The sequence below is a fragment of the Paramormyrops kingsleyae genome, unplaced genomic scaffold (assembly GCF_048594095.1).
Source record: "Paramormyrops kingsleyae isolate MSU_618 unplaced genomic scaffold, PKINGS_0.4 ups106, whole genome shotgun sequence".
In the NCBI taxonomy this organism is placed as follows: Eukaryota; Metazoa; Chordata; class Actinopteri; order Osteoglossiformes; family Mormyridae; genus Paramormyrops; species Paramormyrops kingsleyae.
This window is the reverse complement of record NW_027326044.1, coordinates 70,609-92,682: the sequence shown is the minus strand read 5'-3', so window position 1 is coordinate 92,682 and position 22,074 is coordinate 70,609. Positions and strand designations below refer to the sequence as shown.

Genomic DNA, 22,074 nt, shown 5'->3' with positions numbered 1-22,074 from the left:
TGTGACGGCGGCGCCTGTCCTGCCGGCACCTGACCTGCCCGTCTCGCCTGTCCTGCCGGCACCTGACCTGCCCGTCTCGCCTGTCCTGCCGGCACCTGAACTGCCCGTCTCACCTGTCCTGCCGGCTCCTGAACTGCCCGTTTCGCCTGTCCTGCCGGCTCCTGAACTGCCTGTTTCGCCTGTCCTGCCGGCACCTGAACTGCCTGTTTTGCCTGTCCTGCCGGCACCTGAACTGCCTGTTTTGCCTGTCCTGCCGGCACCTGAACTGCCTGTCCTGCCCGCGGCCCTGCTTGAGGCCGCCTCTCCCGTCCTGCCCGCGGCCCTGGCTGCCCCGCCTGCGGCCACGCCCACGGCTCTGGCTGCCCCGCCCGCGGCTCCGGCTGCATCACCTACGGCCACGCCCCCTGCTCTGCCCGAGTCTACACCCTCGGGCACCTCCTTCCTGACTCCCTCGCCCTTGCCCCGACAAGGCCAACACCACCCAGGACCCCGCCTTTCAGTGTCCCGTAAGGGCAGAGGACACAGGCGTCGGGTCCAGGTCCCGCCCTCCCTGCCCCCTGGCTCGCCCGTTCGGCCCCTGGCTGTAGCTCGGTGGTTGCCTGCGGGTCCTCCGGCTCGGGGTCGGCGGTCGCCGCCGGGTCCCCCCCTGGTTCCGCGGTGCCGGTCCTCGGTCCCTCCTCCAGCTTCATGTCGGTCGCCTCCGGGCCCCCCTGCTCCGGCTGGGCGTCCGGCTTCCCCCTTCTGCCTGCCTGCACCGGTGTTCCCTCCTGCTCCCTCCGTGTCCCCTCCGTCACTCCCTCGTCCCGTTCCCTTGGCCCCTGGGTGGTCCCCTCCTGCTCCCTTCTCCCTCTCCCCTGCGGCCCCTCCGGCCGCTGCCCGTCGCCCGCCTGGGTTCCCTCGGGCTCCCCTTTTTCCTCCTCCCTTTCCCTTTGTCCCGCCTGTCTCTGCTCCTCGTCCCTTTGTTCCTCCTCCGTTCACTCCTGGCCCTTTTGTTCCGCCTTTCTCCCCTTCTGTGTCTCCCTTCCTTGTCTGCCTGTCTGCCTTCCCTGTTCTGTGTCGTCTCTTGTCCTTCCTCTCGTCCTTGTTCTTCTTCTGTGTCTCCGTTCTGTTCCCTGTTTTTGGTTGACGTTCTGCTTTGTTTTCCAGGTCCTGTTTTCCCGGTTCGTCTCGTCTGTCGCCTCTCCTCTGGCTCGCCCGGTGTGCGTGCCTTTGGGGGGGGGTTCTGTCACACCCTGCTCCGTACGATCCCGATGTGTGCCACGCCCCCCTCATTACCTCGTGTTCAACCCTGATTGTGCTTGCCTGTGTCCTATTCAGTCTAGCTTGTCTTGTGTATTTAGTCCTCGTCTGAGTCAGTCTTCCCCAGACTTGTCATTGTAGTGTCCCGTTAGATGTCCGTGCCTGTCCGTCCCTTCCGTAATAAACCCTTTACCTGAACTCCTGGCTGCTACTCGCCTGCTTCCTTGCTCGCCTCCCGTCTGCCGTGACAGCTGTGGCCACAACCCACCAATTTTAATTGCAGATACAAACTGGAAATCAGCATTTGATATACCTGGTGAGAAATTTCCGCTGTAATTTAATGTGAATTAAAGAAAAATGTATATTTCTATTCACTTTTCACAAAAGTGTCATTTTTTAAATTTTGGTGTTACTGCGGTGATCAGGAGCTGGATGTAAGATGTATTTTAATTAATTAATATGGAGCACTTAAGGCATTTTATTTTCTTCTTCGTAGTGTTATGCTTGTGTATCTTGGCAAGCAAATGAGTTATAGAGGGATCTTTCCATTTCACATTGTATATATACTTTTCAAAACATATTTTCTGTCTGTTTCTCTGTCAGTCAACCTTCTGAAACGCCCAACCATCGCCAATTCTGGTAACGAGGACATACAAGTTAATGTGAGGACAAGATGGGAGTTGCTTGAAAAGGAAATCATAGCATCAGGATTTTGCGATGTTGAGCATTTAGAAGTCTACTGTTTTCCGAGGATACAGATATTGATTCTTAAATGAAAAATTAAATTATTTTCTCTTAGACACTGCAACCATCAATCCATTCACAAGTATGACTACATATTCTGCGTTCACATGCACCATGGATTGGAGGACACACAAGAATTCAAGACATCATCCCCAAGACAGAGGTTTTTAAAGGTCTCTCTGAAAAGGATCGTGCATCAGTATCAAGGGGAACATACCATATTGACGAAGATAGAATATTAAGCGTGTTGGACTCAAAATTGGTGAAGTTTCAGCGAGGTTCACCTTTTTGTGAAGACATGGTGACTATGCTCAAATATTGTTTTTCGTGTTAATAACTAACAGATTTTAATTTTCACTTACACAGCCAAGGAAAGAGGATTTAATTGCAGCATGCAATGCTCTTGGAGTGTCAGAAGCTGGGTCGCGGAGTGACCTAATAAATAGGCTTGAAGAGCTTCTACTTTACAAGTTCATCAAACTTCAGAAGACTGGAGGTAAGTCCAGTGATTTCAGCAGGGTTTGCCAGCCCTGGTTCTGTAGGAGCCTCTGAGCATTTCATTCTACCCTGCTTTTAACACAGCTGATCACAAGTTATCAACACTGTGTAAATAACAGATGTGCTTATTTATCAAAATTTTACATGGACATTTGCAAGGTTACTATTTACTTCTATTAGAAGTTTTTTTTTAATGGTTTATGCTCAATGGTTTTTAATGGTTTTTGGCGATTGTGAACAATTTATTTCTTTTTTTAAGGTGGTGTTTTGCACATGGGGTGTACACACTCTGTTGTGTACTATGAATCTCCATTGTGGTGGCAAGAATCAGCCCGTGACCATGGGGATGCCCTGTTGAGCTTCCGGCATCCTCCTACAGTCTATATTTCAGATATTGCTGGACGTGTGGCTCGACATGTGAACAATCGCACCAATCAACGCTTCTTCCAACCAAATGATGGACGGCTTTGTGCTGCTACAGACAGCAACATTCAGGATGCTGCCAACAAAAAACTGGAAATACATTTACCCTGGGTGACTAGCATTGGATTTATGTCCACAACCACCATTGCAAAAGACAGTCCAGGGGACAGGTTGTCCTCTGCTCACCCAGAGACTGGATCCACCAACAGATTTTCCCTCTATGACCGGTTTCACCAGAAAAACCAAAAAAAACCCGAAGAGCTTCTGAGGAGTGTAAAGGTAGTGCCAGATCTAGCAGCTTTAGTGAATTCATCTTCCGCAGAACAGATAAACAGGGAGCTCTCATCCAGCAAATATTCATTGTGCCAGATGAAGGACATCCATTTCATGTTTTCCCTGCGACTTTATTTTCATCTTCACAACACGAAGATAAATAAAAAATATATCAAAGACTTACAGAGACAGACCAAAGAAGTCCTGGAGCTGTGTCCCAGTGGAAAACTTACATTTGGTAGACCAGGTACCCCAGTGCATACAAAGGCTGTATTTATTGTTTTGCTTAGTGATTCAATCACTGTTTAAAAGTAGTGTTTTATGAATGCTTGAATGCTTTGTAAAGTTGGTGTAACTAATTTAAGCTTCATCATATGAAATCATTGTATGGTGCATGCTAATGCTAGACATATACAATTTACATTTTTCTCGTCCTTTTTTACTTACAGAGAGGAGAAAAATCAGTTTTCCAACTTCGGAATCTCAGAGAGAAACAGAGACCCTGAGATCCCCTGACAGCACATTTTCAGTGGCAATGTTTCCAACAGAACCTGAAAATTTGGTGATTACTGTTTTTCAAATAGATATATGTTGCAACTGCCTACTTAATTGTTATATTGTGTGTTGTTGAGTTCACTAGGGCTGAAACGATTCCTCGAGTAACTCAAGTAACTCGATTACAAAAAATCATCGAGGCAAAATCCTCTGCCTTGAAGCCTCTATTAATTCATTTTAAAGTTCATGTCACGTTTTTTCGCAATGATTTTTGCATTACTGTGACAATGCACTTACGCTTACGTCACCCACGAAGCGGAAGGAGACGGCGGTGTTTTGATTTGAGGGCGCGAGCGCGGACTACTGTGGGCTGCGTAATGGAAGGGAGCAATGGCGATGAGCAAAGAGAAAACAGAAGAAAACGACAAAAAATGTCAAAAGTTTGGAATCATTTTAAATTAAAAAATAAAGAGAATGCTGTAGTATGTGTCCACTGTAAGGTCGAGCTAACTTACCACAATAGCACGTCGTCCATGCTGCAGCATCTCAACAGGAAACATCCGCTCTACTCAGAGACCGGAGGAGGACGCTCACCCGAGACCAGGTAAATAAATTCAATGTAGCGTTAAATCAATGCGATTGTTAATCGAGATAGGGGCTGTTAAATAATGTACGTTAATTATGTAAGGGATAAACCACAACGGTCAGTGCAATACTGCACGACGGATGTAGAGCTAGGATACTAGTAGCCTTGATAGCTAGCTAGCGATGCAAACTTGGGCTAACCTAGGTTACTTAAAACACAAAACACAAATGCTCCTGACCTACAAACTATAGCCTACACATGATAGATGGTGTGCCAGCTGCAAGACACCACAAATCAAAGCCTGCAGTGGGTTGCACCAGCTAAGCGTAAGTTCGATCTTAGCCTACGATGGACGTAAATTGGCCCTACGTTCGAGTTTACGCACTACTAAAAAATAATCTGTTGCACCACGCTCTTAGTTTCAACGTAATACTAAGTTATAGCGTAAATTTTACACTACCTTAACATTAGGTGTAAAGTCCATCGTAAGAAAGACGTTAAAAAGTGATGAAAATGGCTATCCGTTTTGAACGGTGGGAAGACTAAATTAAACGCGGTTTACGGTGAGAAAGAGTCATTCGTGACCGGTTACATCCCTTTGAAGAATATGATGATGTTGATCTGTATACTCGGTTTCGTTTTCGCCGTGCCGAATTACAAAAAATTACCGATCTGTTAGCTGCTGATCTACAGCGTGATACTGACAGAAACGGAGCCCTCAGTCCGGCTTTACAAGTATGTCTGGCACTTAGGTACTTTGCCACCGGCTCTTTTCAAAGTCTTGTGGGCGACTCGATGCATGTACACAAGTCCACCGTGTGCAGAGCCATGAGAGCAGTGGCAGTGTCGCTGAATAAACACATAAACACGTACGTGCACTTTCCTCTGCTGCCTGTGCAACAAAACACAACCCGTCAGAAGTTTTTTCAGATCGCCGGTTTTCCAGATGTGTTAGGATGTGTGGATGGCACGCACTTCAAGATAAAAACACCCAGCGACCACGAAATTCACTACGTCAACAGAAAGGGCTACCACTCTATAAACGCACAAATTGTCTGTGACGCCGACCTTATTATCACAAACTGCGTGATCAAGTGGCCAGGCTCGAAACACGACAGTTACATCCTCAGACAGTCTAGGCTTAGTTCAGACTTTGAAGAAGGAAGATATTCTGGAAGGTTGCTGGGTGACTCCGGATATCCCTTAAGAATATGGTTAATGACACCTTACCTTAGCCCATCAAATCAGCAGCAGGAGCGCTACAATGTAGCACACGTCAGAACAAGGAATGTGGTAGAACGTTGCATAGGTGTCCTGAAGAAACGGTGGGCTTGTTTGCACAGAGGTGATTAGGTTTATAGTCTGTTTACATTAATTCCTACAAAACTGCTATTCAGAACAAATAATGTCTAGGTAAATAAGCTATGCCTAACCTCTATAATTTATGGTGCAACCATTTTGTCACTGACAGGTATAATAATGGAGCCAGACAGAGCTGCTGTAGTAGCAGGTGCCTGTGTTGTTCTCCACAACATGGCCATAGCTTGGAAGGTACCTCTGGTGGAGGATGGATGTGAGGTGGATGGGGACTTAGACATTCCCCTGCACAATGAGATCGACCTACCAGCTGAAGCAGCAGCTGCTCGTGACTACCTCGCAGCATCCTACTTTGGATAATTAGAGCAGACCTAAGCCTACTACAATAAACAGCATACAATCCCCTTAATTCAGTTCTGCAATTAATACTAATAACTAATTTAAATTATGAGGACACAAAATAAAACATGGTTATGGTTCGAGCCTCAGCAGAATAGTCACCTGTCTATGGGCCCTTGAGAAAGGACCTTATCACCAAGCTCCAAGGATGCTGTGTGCTGGCTGATCCTGCACTGTGACCCCCAAGCTTGCTCTCACCTGTATATTTGCCAGTGTGTCTTATGGAGAGCAAGATGGAGTAGGTGAAGTTAAGCATTCCAATGTTCTTATGCAAATGGAAACAGAGGATCATTTCATTTCAGTTATCATACAATGACATTATTAATAGTCAATCACAACTCTTGCAATGAAAATATTTAAGATTTATTTGATTTCCAAGTAACACTATTAAGAATGAAAGATTATATAACTTTCTAGGGCTCATTCATAACAAAGGTATATCCCTTGGTTTTCAGTTCTTCTTGCAATTTTAATATTTCTAAATTTAGTTTTATTTTTTCCGTGTCAATTTTCTCTTTTTCTGAATTAATTTTTAAAGTTTCTGCTTTAATTTTTTCAATTTCAACTTTATACAACTGACATTTAAGGGCCTCTGCATCCACAATCTCTGGCCGTGGCTTGGATAGCCTGACACGCTTTGCTGGTGGTGGTGGAGGGCTGCATGCTGGCTCTGCAGGTGGAATTAATGGCAGTGGTATTGGAAATGCAGGGGTATCTGGACATGGGTGTGGAGGTGACTGCGATACTGGAGTTGGGGGTGAGCAGGGAGTGGGCACCTGCACTGCCAGCCCAGTTTCAATCCCGCCTCCTACAATTCCCACGAGTGATGGGGAATCCTCCCCAACAATGTCAAGAATTAAGGAGGAGTATGGCCCCACATCTGGCTTTGGGCCGCCTACAGTTCGTGCTGTTTTGGGGAAGTCCTCCGCTGCCTGCATCTTGAGGTCGCTCCACTTCTTCCTAACCTCTCTGACGTCCCTCTGCTCCACTCCCTTAGCATTTACAGCCTCAGTAATGTCCTCCCATATCTGCTGCTTCCTTTTGTTTGTTATAAAATTATTGAATTTGGATTCTAATGTCAATTTATGTGCTCTGTATTTCGTAAGGAGAATTATGACCTCTTTGTGCGTAAAATTTTTCTTTCTCGGCCTACGGTCTGACATTTTTCTAAAAAAAAAAAAAAAAATCAACATCTTCAGGTTAACAAACACCCTTACCTCATCTCTGGGGTCAATTTCACATGAAAGAAATATATACTAATAGGTAAAAAATTTAAGTTTTCATCTGTTCTCGTGTCTCTGTGGAGATCTCGACCTCTGTGAAACTGGACCTCTGCTGCCATTATATGGTAAAGAAAAGTTACCCAGTGTAATGTAAAGGATGGCCCTTCGTAGTGAAACAGGTGGAGTATATTAGTCAATGTGAAGATTATTATGGTCTATAACGTTAAGTGCCAGGGTGAATTTGACTCCAAAACAGCACAATAAGATTGGCGATACATGACCCATTCATTTTTTATAAAACTTCTTATCTGAAGTAGATATAGGGTAGTACAACGTTCAGACATCATTTTAATAACTTTCTACCTTTTCCGCTGATTGAAGACAAGTTCCGCGGCTAGATATGACCAGTCAGCTAACGTTAGCTGCCAAGCTAGACGAAGTCGTTGCCCTACCGTTATTTTTTGCTCGTGAACCCTGTTTGTATTCCTTGAGCTCGAGCCTTACGTGTAGCAGAACGACTGTAAAGCATCCACAATAAATTACCACGAATTTGACTTGATAAACATACCTAGCGAACACACTTCTTAGGGTGACGATGCACGGCAACCTTTTGAGCAATGTTGCTGGCAAATGTTTCTCGGGCACTTTCCTATTGATATTGGGCCGCAAAGTTCTATTTGAAAACCTTCGATCAGCAGCTGGCAACTTTTCGCGATCATCTAGATACAGCAGATGAGCTGCCCTGTGGTTGATATTCTTCTGACAGATACAGAGAACATAAATCGGTAGCTATTTATAACCCAAACTTAAATGATATTTTTTTTTCATCCCGAACAACTAAGCAACGCCTGTAGAAGGACATTACTAAGGCTACATACAAAATGTGTATACAGTAGTCGAAAAGCATGGAGAACAGCGAGTTCCGGTAAAATCAGACAGTGATATTGATTGGTTGTCCACGGTAAAAACGTCATTCTTTGCGACAGTAACTTTATTTAGTAGCTACTAACTACGATGTAACTTAAGTGGCAGTAGTGCAACCGACAAAGAATGTGGCGCTAGTTTCAAACTATCTAGTTTCAACGTAAGACTTAAGGTATACTTTACACCATACTTTAGGATCGAACTTACGCTAAGCTGGTGCAACCCACCACTGGATACTATTAACTAAGTAGTAGTACAAGTTCTCTCGTGTCATACAGGGTGGCTACTGTAGCTGCCTGCCAATCTGACACTCCACTCACTGACAGAAAACACGAGTAACCCAGCAGATATAAAAAAATGTTGATTTTCTTTTTCAAAGAAGAAATCAATTAGTTGTTCATTTTAAGAGACCTGTCTTATTTTCTCTTACATATTTAAGATTGCTCTTTAAGTAACCCCTTAAGTGTACCCAACTTTAAAAGCTTACAGCTCCCTCATACTTTGGTCTTTTTGCATGTTGTCGGTCCATTTGAAAGCTAAGACCTTGAAGTTTCATGTGCAAGACTTGTACAACCTTCTGTTACAAAGCAACACAGGTTGGAACAAAGGATTTCATAAACGTTGGTCAAACGTCTGGCATTGTACACTGGGCTGAAACACCTTTAGGCCATAGCCACAGACCTTGTGAACTTATGTTCAAAATTTGAGCTCAGAAGAATAAGAAATGAATATTTTACAACTGTTTTAGTAAAGGCAGGCACTCAGAGACTCCAAAGTCCTTTTGTAGAGTCAAAGAATCTTTTGCTTACTACTTGAAAACCACTTCAGCTGTATTTATTATCTTGGTCTATAATGAAAGACACCCTTTGAGGTGTCTTGTGCACTGTTCTTGGCCCCTTGGACCTTTCATAATCCATCCGATATGAAGAGAAGACTTGTCATAAGTGTGTATTTTTGGAATTGTGGCTTGGAATAGGTCAAAGACATTTCTGTGTGCAAAGTACATTTTTTATTTGTGCAAAATAGAGAAATATAAAATCCTAACAATAAATGACAAATAGAAAAATTACACATAGAAAAATTACAAATAACAATAATAAAATATCTAGAGAAATATTAAAACTATCTATAAAATAAACAATATAAATGAATAAATTAAAAAAACAAACAAGTAATTTACAAAGGCCTGCATATGAGCTTCATACTGTACTTCCAGATCGAGACCCAGACGCCCCCTGGTGGCGACTATTCGTATTGACGCAGTAGCGGATCGGCTCCGAGTTTCACTTTCTGATTCCCTAAAATATGTGCGCCTCAAATATGTTTTATCCGATTACTCGATTACTTGATGGAATTTTCAGTAGAATACTCGATTACCAAAATATTCGATAGCTACAGCCCTAGAGTTCACCCTAACCCGAACATGAATTCATTTTGTAAAATGCAGGATAAACTCTTAACACTGTTCAAGGGGACAATGAGCGACCGCCAGACAATTCTCAGGTTCACTGACAACACCATCCTAAATATCAAAGAGCTGATGAGTATCTGTCCACAGAGCCTCATTGACTTGACAGTGTCCCAGGCATCAAGGCTTCCCTGGCTTACTGATGATGTAAGTTAAACATTTGTTGGCTTTTTTTTATCCCTTCTTGATGACATTTATAATAGGTTGCCAGCACATTTCCCTAATAAAAAAAATAACCTTGTTATTTTTTGTTTTTGGAAGGCTGTTAATTCCCGTGTTGCCCAGATTGCCAAATACAAAACCAATGTAAGTATGTTGAGTTACACATAAATCCCCAAAAAATCCCACACTTATTTAATACATTCCAATACTTAATACTCATCAATTTCTTAGAAAAAGCACGAACTTACTGAGTTATTCTTGAGTGAAGCTTGCCATTTAAGTGTGATCCATGACCTATGAGAATAGATCAACTTTTCCCGAGTTTTTAAAATCAGGGACTCCCAGCCCGACCTTTGTTCTGCTCAAAATCTTCATTAACTTTTTTCTCCTTCTTGTTGTCTCGCCCGGCTCGTACGATACTCGTGTGTGCCACGCCCCCCTCGTTACCTCGTGTTGATTCCCGATTGTAATCAACCTGTTACGTTCAGCATGTCCTGTGTATTTAGTCCGCGTCTGAGTTAGTTTCCCGAGATACGTCATTGTATTGTTGTGCTGTTGTTAGTGGATGTAGTGCCTGTCTGCCCTCTCGTCCTGATTGAACCCTGTTACCTCCGTCCACCCGTCTGTTCTCGCCTGCTTTTTGCCTGCCCGCTCCACGCTACGTGACAAAACGTGACCCTTGTTCTTCCTTTGTTCACATTGCTGCGAGGATTGCTGGGATTGCTGCGAGAGAGTGGTGTTGAGCTGCAGCGATTGTTTGGGATTGTTTTTTGGAGTGTTTTGAGTGTTTGTGTGCTTTACCTGTTTACGTGGGTGGCTGTTAATTTCTATTTATTGTTCTTATTTCGGTCAGCGTGAGTGCTTGTCTGTCCTGTCTGTTAATTAACAGCGCGATTTTTCTGAGCGGCGTTTTTCTGTCCGCGTTTAAACTCCGTAGCAAACACCCGCGGGGCGATAATAACTAATAATATCTAACGTCGGTATCGCTACCCAGCGTCGGAAAAGGACAGTTGCTCCTGAGCTTTGCTCGGTCGCAAGTCGGGGCCGGGAGGACATTTTCCACTTTTTTCCCGCTCCGGCAGTAGCCTGCTGTGAGGGGGTTTTTGTGGTTTTTCGACCTCCCAAGAGCAACTTCGATTTCGCCTTGTTTTTAGTTCATACTTGGTTCAGGCAGAAGTTCTTCTGGTAAGTAGTAGTAAATTTATCAGGTTTAAAATTTTAAATAAAATAATAATTAAGTTCCGTTTTAACACAAGTAATAACTTATTTTAGTGTACTCCGCACGTTACTGCATTTATTGTTACGCAAATTAATCTTTATAGTTAAATACACTATATAAATTTACTGGGCTGGGAGTACGGGGTCATAGTGAGTTAGTTAATTATGGGGCCGGCTCAGTGTTGCGTTTGCAAGATGTTTGCCCTTCTGGACGTTAGTGTCCAGTCGGACTTCATCTGCGAGCGATGTAAGCTAGTGGACTCACTCATGGTCAAGGTTCGCGACCTTGAGGAGCAACTGGCTCGCATCCAATGCAACAGTGAGTTAGATGAGCTAGTTGATACGCCGTTTAGGGAGATGGTGTGTACGCCACTAGCGGGGGGGAGGGAGAATGAAGAGCAGAGAGGTCGAGAGAGCTGGGTGACCGTAGGTCGTAGACGCAGGAAAAGGCGTACACATGTTACAGAGGCGGCATCACCTGAGGTGTCTGTGTCTAACAGGTTTCAGGTGCTTCCAGCTTTAGAGCCGGAAGGGACTGGGGAAGCAGGTGGGCCCTTGGGCACTGAGGAGCCCCCTCCCCCCAGAAAAAGGGAGGTTGTGGTAGTGGGGGATTCAATTATTAGGGGAGTAGACAGTTATGTGTGCATGCGTGATAGAGGGTCCCGTACGGTGTCTTGCCTGCCTGGTGCCCAGGTAGGAGACCTTCCAGATCGTGTGGACAAGCTTTTGGCCCCAGCTGGGGTGGATCCAGTTGTCGTGGTGCATGTTGGCACCAATGACATAGGCAAGGGTAGAAGGGCTGTTCTGCAGGATAAATTTATAGAAGTCGCCAATAAGCTTAGAAGCAGAACGTCCATGGTGGTATTTTCTGAAATACTCCCCGTGCCACGCGCAAGTCAGGCTAAGTTAACTGAGATAAGGAGATTAAATGCGTGGCTAAAAGGATGGTGTAGGAAAGAGGGGTTTAGGTTTATGGGGCACTGGAGGACCTTCTGGAACAGGTGGGACCTGTTCAAGCCGGATGGGTTGCATCTGAACCAGAGGGGAACCAGTGTACTGGGAAGGCGTATTTGTAGAGTAGTTGAGGAATGTTTAAACTAGGGACTGGGGGGGCAGGGAGGTTAGTTAAGTATGTAACTGGGGGGAAACGGAAAGCCCCAAAAAATCATATTAGTAGGCACTGTAATAGGCCTACCCTTTGTTGTCTGTATTTAAACGCCAGGAGTATTAGGAATAAAATTCATGATTTAGAGGCTCTTATCTCATCGGACTCTTATGATATTATAGCAATAACTGAAACGTGGTTGAGTGATAAGGATGGACAAGAATATAGTATGGATGGTTACACATTGTTCCGTAAAGACCGTATAGGTAAGAAGGGAGGTGGTGTTGCAGTATATGTAAAGGAAAACTTGCAGGCAAGGGAGCTTACTGATATAAGTAAAACTACGGAAGCTATGTGGGTAAAATTAGATGCTACAAACTCAAATAGCCTAATTGTCGGTGTTTGTTACAGAGCACCCAATGTAGCTGCTGAGGAAAGCAGATTGTTATACAGTGATATTAGGATTATGAGCAATAAAAATGATGTGGTAGTTATGGGTGATTTTAATCTACCGGGGATGCAGTGGGACATTGTTGCTGGCTCTTCAGAAAATGAACTTGAGATGGTGGAATTAGTACAGGATTGTTTTTTTACTCAGTTTGTTAACACCCCTACCAGGGGAGATGCCATTCTTGATCTTGTTTTGTCTAATAACCAGGACAGGATTGGTAAATTAGATGTTTTAGAACCACTTGACAGTTGCGATCATAACATGGTTAAATTTGAGGTTAAGTTTAGTGCCCGAAGAGCAAAGTCCAAATCAAAAATATATAATGTTAGGAAGGCTAACTTCAATTGTATGAGATTAAAACTAGAAACTGTGAACTGGATGGAGTTAAATAACAAAACTGTTGAAGAGGCATGGGAATTTTTTAAAAGCACATTATTGCAAGTACAAGAGGACTTCATACCTGTTTCTAGCAAGAATAAATCTAGGAAATTGCAACCTAGGTGGTTTAATAGGGACATAAAGTATAAAGTAAGGAGGAAAAGGGCTTTGTTCCAGAGATGGAAAATAACTGATGATGACATAATAAAGCAAGAGTATCTAAATCTACAGGCTGAATTAAAAAATGACATTAGACGAGCTAAAAGGAATGTCGAAAGGAAGATCGCATTGGAGGCTAAGGATGACGTTAAAAGTTTCTTCCAGTATTTTAACTCTAAAAGAGCTCTAAAAGCTGAAATCACTAATCTGCAGGATAGTAAGGGTCTTATAATTGAAAACGACATTGACATAGTAAATGAGTTCAATGATAGTTTTGCACGGGTATTCACTGTTGAGGACACTAGTAACTTACCAGTTCTTATTACTAATCCAACATCGTCTATAACTAATATATATATAACTGAAGCAGATGTTTTGCAAAGCCTAGCTAAGCTCAAAATAAATAAATCACAGGGCCCTGATGGCATCTTACCTATAGTGTTAAAAGAGATGAGGGATATTATTTGCCGACCCTTAACATTACTGTTTCAAAAATCCTTATCTGAAGGTGTGGTACCTTCTGATTAGAAGCATGCCAACATAACGCCCATTTTCAAAAAAGGGGATAGAAGTAATTTGTCAAACTATAGGCCAATCAGTCTAACTTGTATAACTGGTAAAGTTATGGAGGCTATAATCAAAGAGAAAATGGTAGATTACCTGGACTCAAATAACATTTTGAGGGATAGCCAGCATGGATTTAGGAGAGGTAGATCCTGTTTAACAAATTTGTTGGAGTTTTTTGAGGAAGCTACTCAGGAAGTTGATGATAAGAAGGCCTATGATGTCATCTATTTAGATTTCCAAAAGGCTTTTGATGTTGTTCCCCACAAGAGGCTCTCACTTAAACTCAAAGCGACAGGTATTTTAGGAACTGTAGCGACTTGGATTGATAACTGGTTAACGGATAGGAAGCAGCGAGTAGTTATAAGAGGCTCGATGTCACTGTGGGCCTGCGTTCATAGTGGGGTACCGCAGGGTTCAATTTTAGGACCACTTTTGTTCCTTATTTACATAAATGATATAGACACCAATATATACAGTAAACTGGTGAAATTTGCAGATGACACCAAGGTGGGTGGTGTAGCAGATACTGAACTAGCGGCTCAGCAGCTACAGCGGGATCTTAATTTAATTAGTGACTGGGCTGACACCTGGCAGATGAAATTTAACATAGACAAATGTAAGGTACTCCATGTAGGGAGCAGAAATATAAAGTACAGGTATTTTATGGGACCTACTGAAATAAAGGTAGCTGATTATGAGAAATACCTTGGTGTGTATGTTGATGCTTCCATGTCTCATTCTCGCCAGTGCGGGGAAGCAATAAAAAAGGCCAATAGGATGTTGGGGTATATCTCCAGGTGTGTGGAGTTTAAGTCAAGGGAGGTAATGCTAAGATTATACAATTCCTTGGTGAGACCTCACCTAGAATATTGTGTACAGGTTTGGTCACCATATCTTAAAAAGGACATAGCGGCCTTAGAAAAGGTGCAGCGTAGGGCCACAAGAATGATTCCTGGTCTTAGAGGAATGTCATACGAGGAAAGGTTATTTGAGCTAAATCTGTTCAGCCTCAAGCAAAGGAGACTGAGGGGGGACATGATCCAGGTCTATAAGATTCTAACAGGTTTGGATGCTGTTCAACCGAATAGTTACTTCAGCATTAGTTCAAATACAAGAACTCGTGGCCATAGGTGGAAATTAGCGGGAGAACATTTGAAACTGGATTTAAGGAAGCACTTCTTTACACAGCGTGTAGTCAGAGTATGGAATAGTCTTCCTGATAACGTAGTGCAAGCTGAATCCTTGGGTTCCTTTAAATCAGAGCTAGATAAGATTTTAACAACTCTGAGCTATTAGTTAAGTTCTCCCCAAGCGAGCTCGATGGGCCGAATGGCCTCCTCTCGTTTGTATATTTCTTATGTTCTTATATAGACTATGGCCCTGGCAACACACCAGTTTATTGTCTGGCACAGAGAATGGCAAACCAACAGGAACATTCCAGACAATGAAATCGAACCTCTTAAGGTATAAAGCAAAAATATTTGTTTTAAATAAAGTAATTAATTGCATTTAACATGAATATATAATTTTGTATACTGTATATGCTGACTGCAATTTTTTCACACAATGCTTCTATATTTGCAGGATGCAGAGAAGGTTCTGTGGCCACGAATTGTTGGGGGATCTCTTGGACCTGAGTGGGGAAACCACTTCATTCTTTGGGTAATATTAATTATATTTCAGTTAATGTCAAATACAATTATATTTTCTTAAATGTCCTTTTATGTGATTTTTTTTTTTACAAACCTTATATACTTTTAATTTATTCAAAACAGGTATTTGCTGTACCAGGAAAAGAAGTGAGAATATATGATTCGAGTGAGCAACACAACACAATAGATGAGGAAGTTTTGGAAATGCTCAGGTGTAATATCTTGTGTGTTTACAGAGATATATATTTCATATGACAATGTGCTTGGTCAGAAATCATGAGTAAGTTGTGGTTTGTGTTTTTAGACACATTTTTCGCTAGCACAACTCCTTAGATGGCTGGACAATATCCTGTCCTCAGATGTGGAAGCACACAGATGACTTCAATTGTGGGGTGTTTGTATGCACGGTATGTTTAAACAGTTATTTTTGTCATGTTTTGGTAATATTGCAAACACCTACTAAGTTGTAGTTCTTTAACAGATGGCTGAGACAGATGTTAAGGAAACAAGAATGTCACCTGAGGTACTTCAACCTGAACAGCTGTGTCATCTTCGACTATATCATGCATCATGCCTGGTAAAGGATATTTCAGTATCAGAGGTATGCAGTGATGACTATTTTTTTTAGCCATTATATTTCCTTTGAAAAACTGTGATTAAAATCTATTTATCTTAGCAGGCCCTTCCAGCACTGAAAAGACGGAGAGAAACCGAAAGATCTAGAAGCTGCTGCCTTGCACAGGGCATTTATGCCTGTGTGTATCAAAAGATCAGAAAAAAGTAAGACCTTTTTTTTAATAAGAACATAAGAACATAAGAAATTTACAAACGAGAGGAGGCCATTCGGCCCATCAAGCTCGTTTGGGGAGAACTTAGCTAATAGCTCAGAGTTGTTAAAATCTTATCTAGCTCTGATTTAAAGGAACCCATGGTTTTAGCTTCCACTACAATAGCAGGAAGACTATTCCATACTCTGACTACACGCTGTGTAAAGAAGTGTTACAACTCTGAATCATAGACCTGAATCATATCCCCCCTTAGTCTCCTTTGCTCAAGGCTGAACAGATTCAGTTCCGCTAACCTCTCCTCGTAAGACATTCCTCTAAGACCAGGAATCATTCTCGTAGCTCTTCGTTGCACCTTTTCTAAGGCAGCAATGTCCTTCTTGAGGTATGGTGACCAAACCTGCACACAGTATTCTAGGTGGGGTCTTACCAAGGAATTATATAAGTGTAACATCACCTCCCTTGACTTAAACTCCACACATCTAGAGATATAACCCAACATTCTGTTAGCCTTTTTTATTGCTTCCCCACACTGGCGAGAGGGGGACATGGAAGCATCAACATACATACCGAGATCTTTCTCGTAATCAGCTACCTTTATTTCAGTGGAACCCTTAAAATATCTGTACTTTATATTTCTGCTCCCTGCATGGATTACCTTGCATTTATCTGTGTTAAATTTCATCTGCCAAGTATCAGCCCATTCGCTAATTAAATCCAGATCCCGTTGAAGCCTCTCTGCTGCTAGATTAGTATCTGCTACCCCGCCCACCTTAGTGTCGTCTGCAAATTTAACCAGTTTACTGTATGTATTCGTGTCAATATCATTAATGTAAATTAGGAACAATAGAGGTCCTAAAATTGAACCCTGCGGTACCCCACTATAAACGGAGGCCCACTGTGACATAGTGCCTCTAATAACTACTCGCTGCTTCCTATCAGTTAGCCAGTTTTTGATCCAAGCTGCCACAGTTCCTAAAATTCCTGCAGCTTTAAGCTTTAACAAGAGCCATTTGTGGGGGACAACATCAAAGGCTTTCTGGAAATCTAAGTAAATAACACAACAAATGTGTCTGGACAATCTTAAATGTGTAGATATTAAAGAAAATCTTGTTCACAGGTCAATGCACCCAGAAGTCAAAACCATAAACTGGGTGCAGTGTGACTACTGTGATGGTTGGCTGCACAGTGAGTGTGCAGGGACTGACCCTAGCACATTTGACACAGACACCCCATTCAGCTGTGGTTGTCATTTTCCAGAGCCATATCCATATAAAAGGTACAAATATTATTACATTTAGATTACTTAGGAAAATGTTATTTGGTTATAAAACTAATTCTTCTTTTTTTCCCATCTCCAGTGTACATGCTGCTCTATGTGAAGGACTAGTGGTCAGAATGATTACAGATGAGGAAATTATGGTAAAAAATTGTTTTCACGGCCATGATACTTGAAACTGACAATTGATTAAAGCTTACTATTTACTACTCTTCTTTTAATCTGGTATAGACGCTTCAAAATGATCTTGTAACACTGAAGTCCAACCGAATGTATCTCCACCAGAACCCGTCATTTGACCCAAAACTCAAACAACTTAGAGATACATCCATCTCAGTGTTTGATGAAAAGCAAGTATGTAAATTTTGTTTTGCAAACCTAAAATACGCATATATATATATATATATATATATATATATATATATATATATATATATATATATATATATATATATATATATTAGTGCTGTCAAATGATTAAAATTTTTAATCAGATTAATCACAGGGTTCCTGTGGATTAATTTTGATTAATCATGATTAAATATCATTCATTTTTAATCTATATTAATCACATTTAATTTTGCATGAGCAAACAGACTCAAGAAAAAAGGGAATATATATGCACTTAACATGTTTATTGAACATCTTGAACATGAGTCGGATGCATTCCATCTGCCACAGAAGTGCAATACCATGGACCCATATCAAAAAGCAAGATTTTTTGCTTAGCCGGACAACTTGTCGGATTTAAGGTACCTCAGTTTAAATGGTCTTTATCTTCGTTCGCTTACAATTAGCACGAACTACCGTAAATCCGACAAATAATCCAACTAATCATGAAGTCCAATTCTAGCCCGGTTAATTGCCATTGTTAGCAATATCATTTGATAACACATTACGTGCGGTGCTTTACATATAAAACTCCGTAGCAACACATCCACAGATAAGTTGGACGGTATAGCGTGTGCGACCGATTTAATGAGCCACAAATGAGAAGTAGTGCTTAAACAGTATAAGACTACAACTTTCCCTTCTGTTGATAAAGGGCGCAGCCATCTTGGATTCTGAACTCGGGAGTCGGGATCCTCTGTGCTGCTCCGAGATATTTCTTGGATGTCCGAGAAACGGGAGCGCATGTAGTCACTTCTGGCTTCAAAACTCCAGAATCCGCCTCGGAATACAAGTTCCGAGGGGAAATGGAACGCACTAAAACTACCCGAAATGGGTTGACAGAGACATTTCAGTGATTTTGAATCATTCTGCGCTGCAGATGAGTTAATTGCGTTAAAAATTTTAATCAGATTAATCATGATGATGGATTAATCCGTGTTAACCCGTTAATTTTGACAGCCCTAATATATATATATATATATATATATATATATATATATATATATATATATATAAATAATAATATAGTGTGTATGTGTATTTGTGCCATTATATCTTTTGAATAACATTTTTAACTCCATAATTATACTTGTTCCTGTTACAGATAGAGGCCATCATAGAAAGAACTTTCGCTGTTTTAAAACTGGACAAGTCAAGCATGGGGGACACCTCATTTATCTTAGAGGTCATGGTTCCAGAAGTAAGGTTCAATCTAAATATAGAAGTGTTTGCAAAGACAGCATTAGCCATACTTATTTATTCTTATTGTTTCTATACTAAAGATCATTTAACCAAAAGATGAAGATCAGTGAGAAAATGTTCCACAGTTACTGCGGGTGTTTGCTTAATCACCTTTTTACATTATTGCATGTAATTGATGATACTTTAGCAAGTTAATCACTTTTTCTTTTGTGTTTCAATTAAAAAATAATTTATTAAAATGCAACATTTAAACAATTTTAACATTTCTTCCTGGGAAAAAAAAATAATTTATTTGTCATTTAATACCTTAATGTCAACTATAAAAACATGTTCTCATTCATTCTTTATCTCTCTGCAAGGTCACAGTCCTAATCCTGAGAAAGCTGGAGGGTTTTAACAGATACCAAGCAGAAACGACATTTGCAAAATATGTCATTTTAATGATCAGAGAAGATTTTTACATTTTCAATGTTCATTATTGTATATTTGTGTATATGTAATGTAAATAGAACAAATTATGTCTCTTTAATCATTGTGTCAGTTTTTAATTAAAATTATAAGAACTTAAAAACATAAGAAATTTACAAACGAGAGGAGGCCATTCGGCCCATCAAGCTCGTTTGGGGAGAACTTAACTAATAGCTCAGAGTTGTTAAAATCTTATCTAGCTCTGATTTAAAGGAACCCAGGGTTTTAGCTTCCACTACACTAGCAGGAAGACTATTCCATACTCTAACTACACGCTGTGTAAAGAAGTGCTTCCTCAAATTTGTTTTAAAATGTTCTCCCGCTAATTTCCACTTATGGCCACGAGTTCTAGTATTTAGACTAATATTGAAATAGTCATTTGGCTGAACAGCATCCAGACCCGTTAGAATCTTATAGACCTGAATCATATCCCCCCTTAGTCTCCTTTGCTCAAGGCTAAACAGATTCAGTTCCGCTAACCTCTCCTCATAAGACATTCTTCTAAGACCAGGAATCATTTTCGTAGCTCTTCGTTGCACCTTTTCTAAGGCATCAATGTCCTTCTTGAGGTATGGTGACCAAACCTGCACACAGTATTCTAGGTGGGGTCTTACCAAGGAATTATATAAGTGTAACATCACCTCCCTTGACTTAAACTCCACACATCTAGAGATATAACCCAACATTCTGTTCGCCTTTTTTATTGCTTCCCCACACTGGCGAGAGGGGGACATGGAAGCATCAACATACATACCGAGATCTTTCTCGTAATCAGCTACCTTTATTTCTGTGGAACCCTTAAAATATCTGTACTTTATATTTCTGCTCCCTGCATGGATTACCTTGCATTTATCTGTGTTAAATTTCATCTGCCAAGTATCAGCTCAGTCGCTAATTAAATCCAGATCCCGTTGAAGCCTCTCTGCTGCTAGATTAGTATCTGCTACCCCGCCCACCTTGGTGTCGTCTGCAAATTTAACCAGTTTACTGTATGTATTTGTGTCAATATCATTAATGTAAATTAGGAACAATAGTGGTCCTAAAATTGAACCCTGCGGTACCCCACTATGAACGGAGGCCCACTGTGACATTGTGCCTCTAATAACTACTCGCTGCTTCCTGTCAGTTAGCCAGTTTTTGATCCAAGTTGCCACAGTTCCTAAAATCCCTGCAGCTTTAAGCTTTAGCAAGAGACGTTTGTGGGGGACAACATCAAAGGCCTTCTGGAAATCTAAGTAAATCACATCATAGGCCTTTTTGTGATCAATTTCACTTGTAGCTTCCTCAAAGAACTCAAGTAGATTCGTTAAGCAGGATCTACCTCACCTAAATCCATGTTGGCTATCCTTTATGATGTTATTTGCATCTAGGTAATCTACCATTTTCACTTGAATTATAGCTTCCATTATTTTTCCAGTAATGCTAGTTAAACTGATTGGCCTATAGTTTGCTGGATTACTTCTATCCCCTTTTTTGAATATGGGTGTTATATTAGCATGCTTCCAATTTGATGGTACCACACCCGCAGATAACGATTTCTGGAATATTAAAGTTAAAGGTTGGCTAATAATATCCCTCATCTCTTTTAAGACTATAGGTAAGATGCCATCAGGCCCCTGCGATTTATTTATTTTGAGTTTAGCTAGGCTTAGTATCACATCAACCTCAGTTATACATATATTGGTCATAGACGATGCTGTATTCGTATTAATTAGTGGTAAGTTACTTGTGTTCTCTATTGTGAACACCCTTGAAAAATAATCATTAAACTCATTTACCATATCAATTTCATTATCAATTATAAGTCCCTTACTATACTGCAAATTAGTGATTTCAGCTTTTTTTTATATTTGAACTTAAGGTTTATCTGAATACAGCTATGGTTTGTACAACTTTGAACAAGGTGAGTGAAAGACTCACGCCACTCCTAAGTGGCAGGTGACAGTGGCTACCTGTCTCAAAAAAAACGTAGCTGACATCGGCTGCACATCCAGTTATTGACTGTCAAGCGACGGACAACAGTGGCAGCTGCCACTCCTCTACCGGCAGGCACTGTTCCCGAACGGCTCCTGTCACTGTTTAGCGCCACTAGCGACAGTACAATCATTGCTTTTGATCATTTAGCCGATGTACAGAATCTCTGGTTTAGGCTACTTCCATGAGCGGTTGGTAGGTGCCTCTCTACTGTATCTGAACGGCAGCTGCCACTAGACCTGCCACTACCGGCAGCCACTGTTCCCGAACGGCTCCTGTCACTGTTTAGCGCCACTAGCGACAGTACAATCATTGCTTTTGATCATTTAGCCGATGTACAGAATCTCTGGTTTAGGCTACTTCCATGAGCGGTTGGTAGGTGCCTCTCTACTGTATCTGAACGGCAGCTGCCACTAGACCTGCCACTACCGGCAGCCACTGTTCCCGAACGGCTCCTGTCACTGTTTAGCGCCACTAGCGAAAGTACAATCATTGCTTTCTCAAATATTATCTTAAAGAGATGTACAGTCAGCAACAATAATATAATTCGTAGTCATACAAAGATTAAACAAGTACTCAATTTATTTCCGTATTCCAGTTTATCGTAGCCGTGCACAGCATCTCGGGTTTACTTCCACTAGCGGCGGTGGCTGTCTCTGTACCTCGGCAGGCACTGTATTCGAACGGGACCTGC

At 41.6% G+C, this 22,074-nt stretch overlaps 1 protein-coding gene and 2 long non-coding RNA genes across 7 annotated transcripts; all 3 read left to right on the top strand.

Moving 5' to 3' along the window:
- The first annotated feature begins 762 nt into the window (after positions 1-762).
- On the top strand, positions 763-7,780 carry LOC140586957 (HMG domain-containing protein 3-like). Of its 5 annotated transcripts, none has more exons than XM_072708503.1 (5): positions 763-1,555; positions 1,843-2,156; positions 2,350-2,479; positions 2,741-3,424; positions 3,627-4,577. In XM_072708503.1, the coding sequence occupies exons 2-5, from the start codon at positions 2,091-2,093 to the stop codon at positions 3,806-3,808; spliced, it is 1,062 nt and encodes a 353-aa protein (XP_072564604.1). In that variant the 5' UTR covers positions 763-1,555; positions 1,843-2,090; the 3' UTR covers positions 3,809-4,577. The 5 variants fall into 5 exon arrangements, 4 of the variants coding, with proteins under 4 accessions (XP_072564604.1, XP_072564605.1, XP_072564606.1 ...); XM_072708504.1 differs by lacking the exon at positions 763-1,555 and having other exon boundaries at positions 1,569-1,958; positions 2,039-2,156; XR_011988731.1 differs by lacking the exon at positions 763-1,555 and adding an exon at positions 5,730-7,780 and having other exon boundaries at positions 1,570-2,156; positions 3,627-4,276.
- A 7,023-nt stretch (positions 7,781-14,803) lies between these two features.
- On the top strand, positions 14,804-17,702 carry LOC140586954 (uncharacterized). Its single transcript, XR_011988728.1, has 9 exons — positions 14,804-15,093; positions 15,214-15,291; positions 15,405-15,493; positions 15,586-15,688; positions 15,763-15,882; positions 15,958-16,061; positions 17,187-17,345; positions 17,428-17,488; positions 17,577-17,702. It is a non-coding gene; the product is annotated as an uncharacterized lncRNA (long non-coding RNA).
- A 1,135-nt stretch (positions 17,703-18,837) lies between these two features.
- On the top strand, positions 18,838-19,467 carry LOC140586956 (uncharacterized). Its single transcript, XR_011988730.1, has 2 exons — positions 18,838-18,936; positions 19,298-19,467. It is a non-coding gene; the product is annotated as an uncharacterized lncRNA (long non-coding RNA).
- The last annotated feature ends 2,607 nt before the right edge of the window (positions 19,468-22,074 follow it).

Bases quoted from the DNA above. Each gene is read 5' to 3' on its own strand.
- LOC140586957 (XM_072708503.1), top strand. From the start codon at position 2,091: ATGCACCATGGATTGGAGGACACACAAGAATTCAAGACATCATCCCCA. The intron at 2,157-2,349 runs GTCTCTCTGAAA...TCACTTACACAG, and splicing joins CAAGACAGAGGTTTTTAAAG to CCAAGGAAAGAGGATTTAAT. The intron at 2,480-2,740 runs GTAAGTCCAGTG...TCTTTTTTTAAG, and splicing joins CAAACTTCAGAAGACTGGAG to GTGGTGTTTTGCACATGGGG.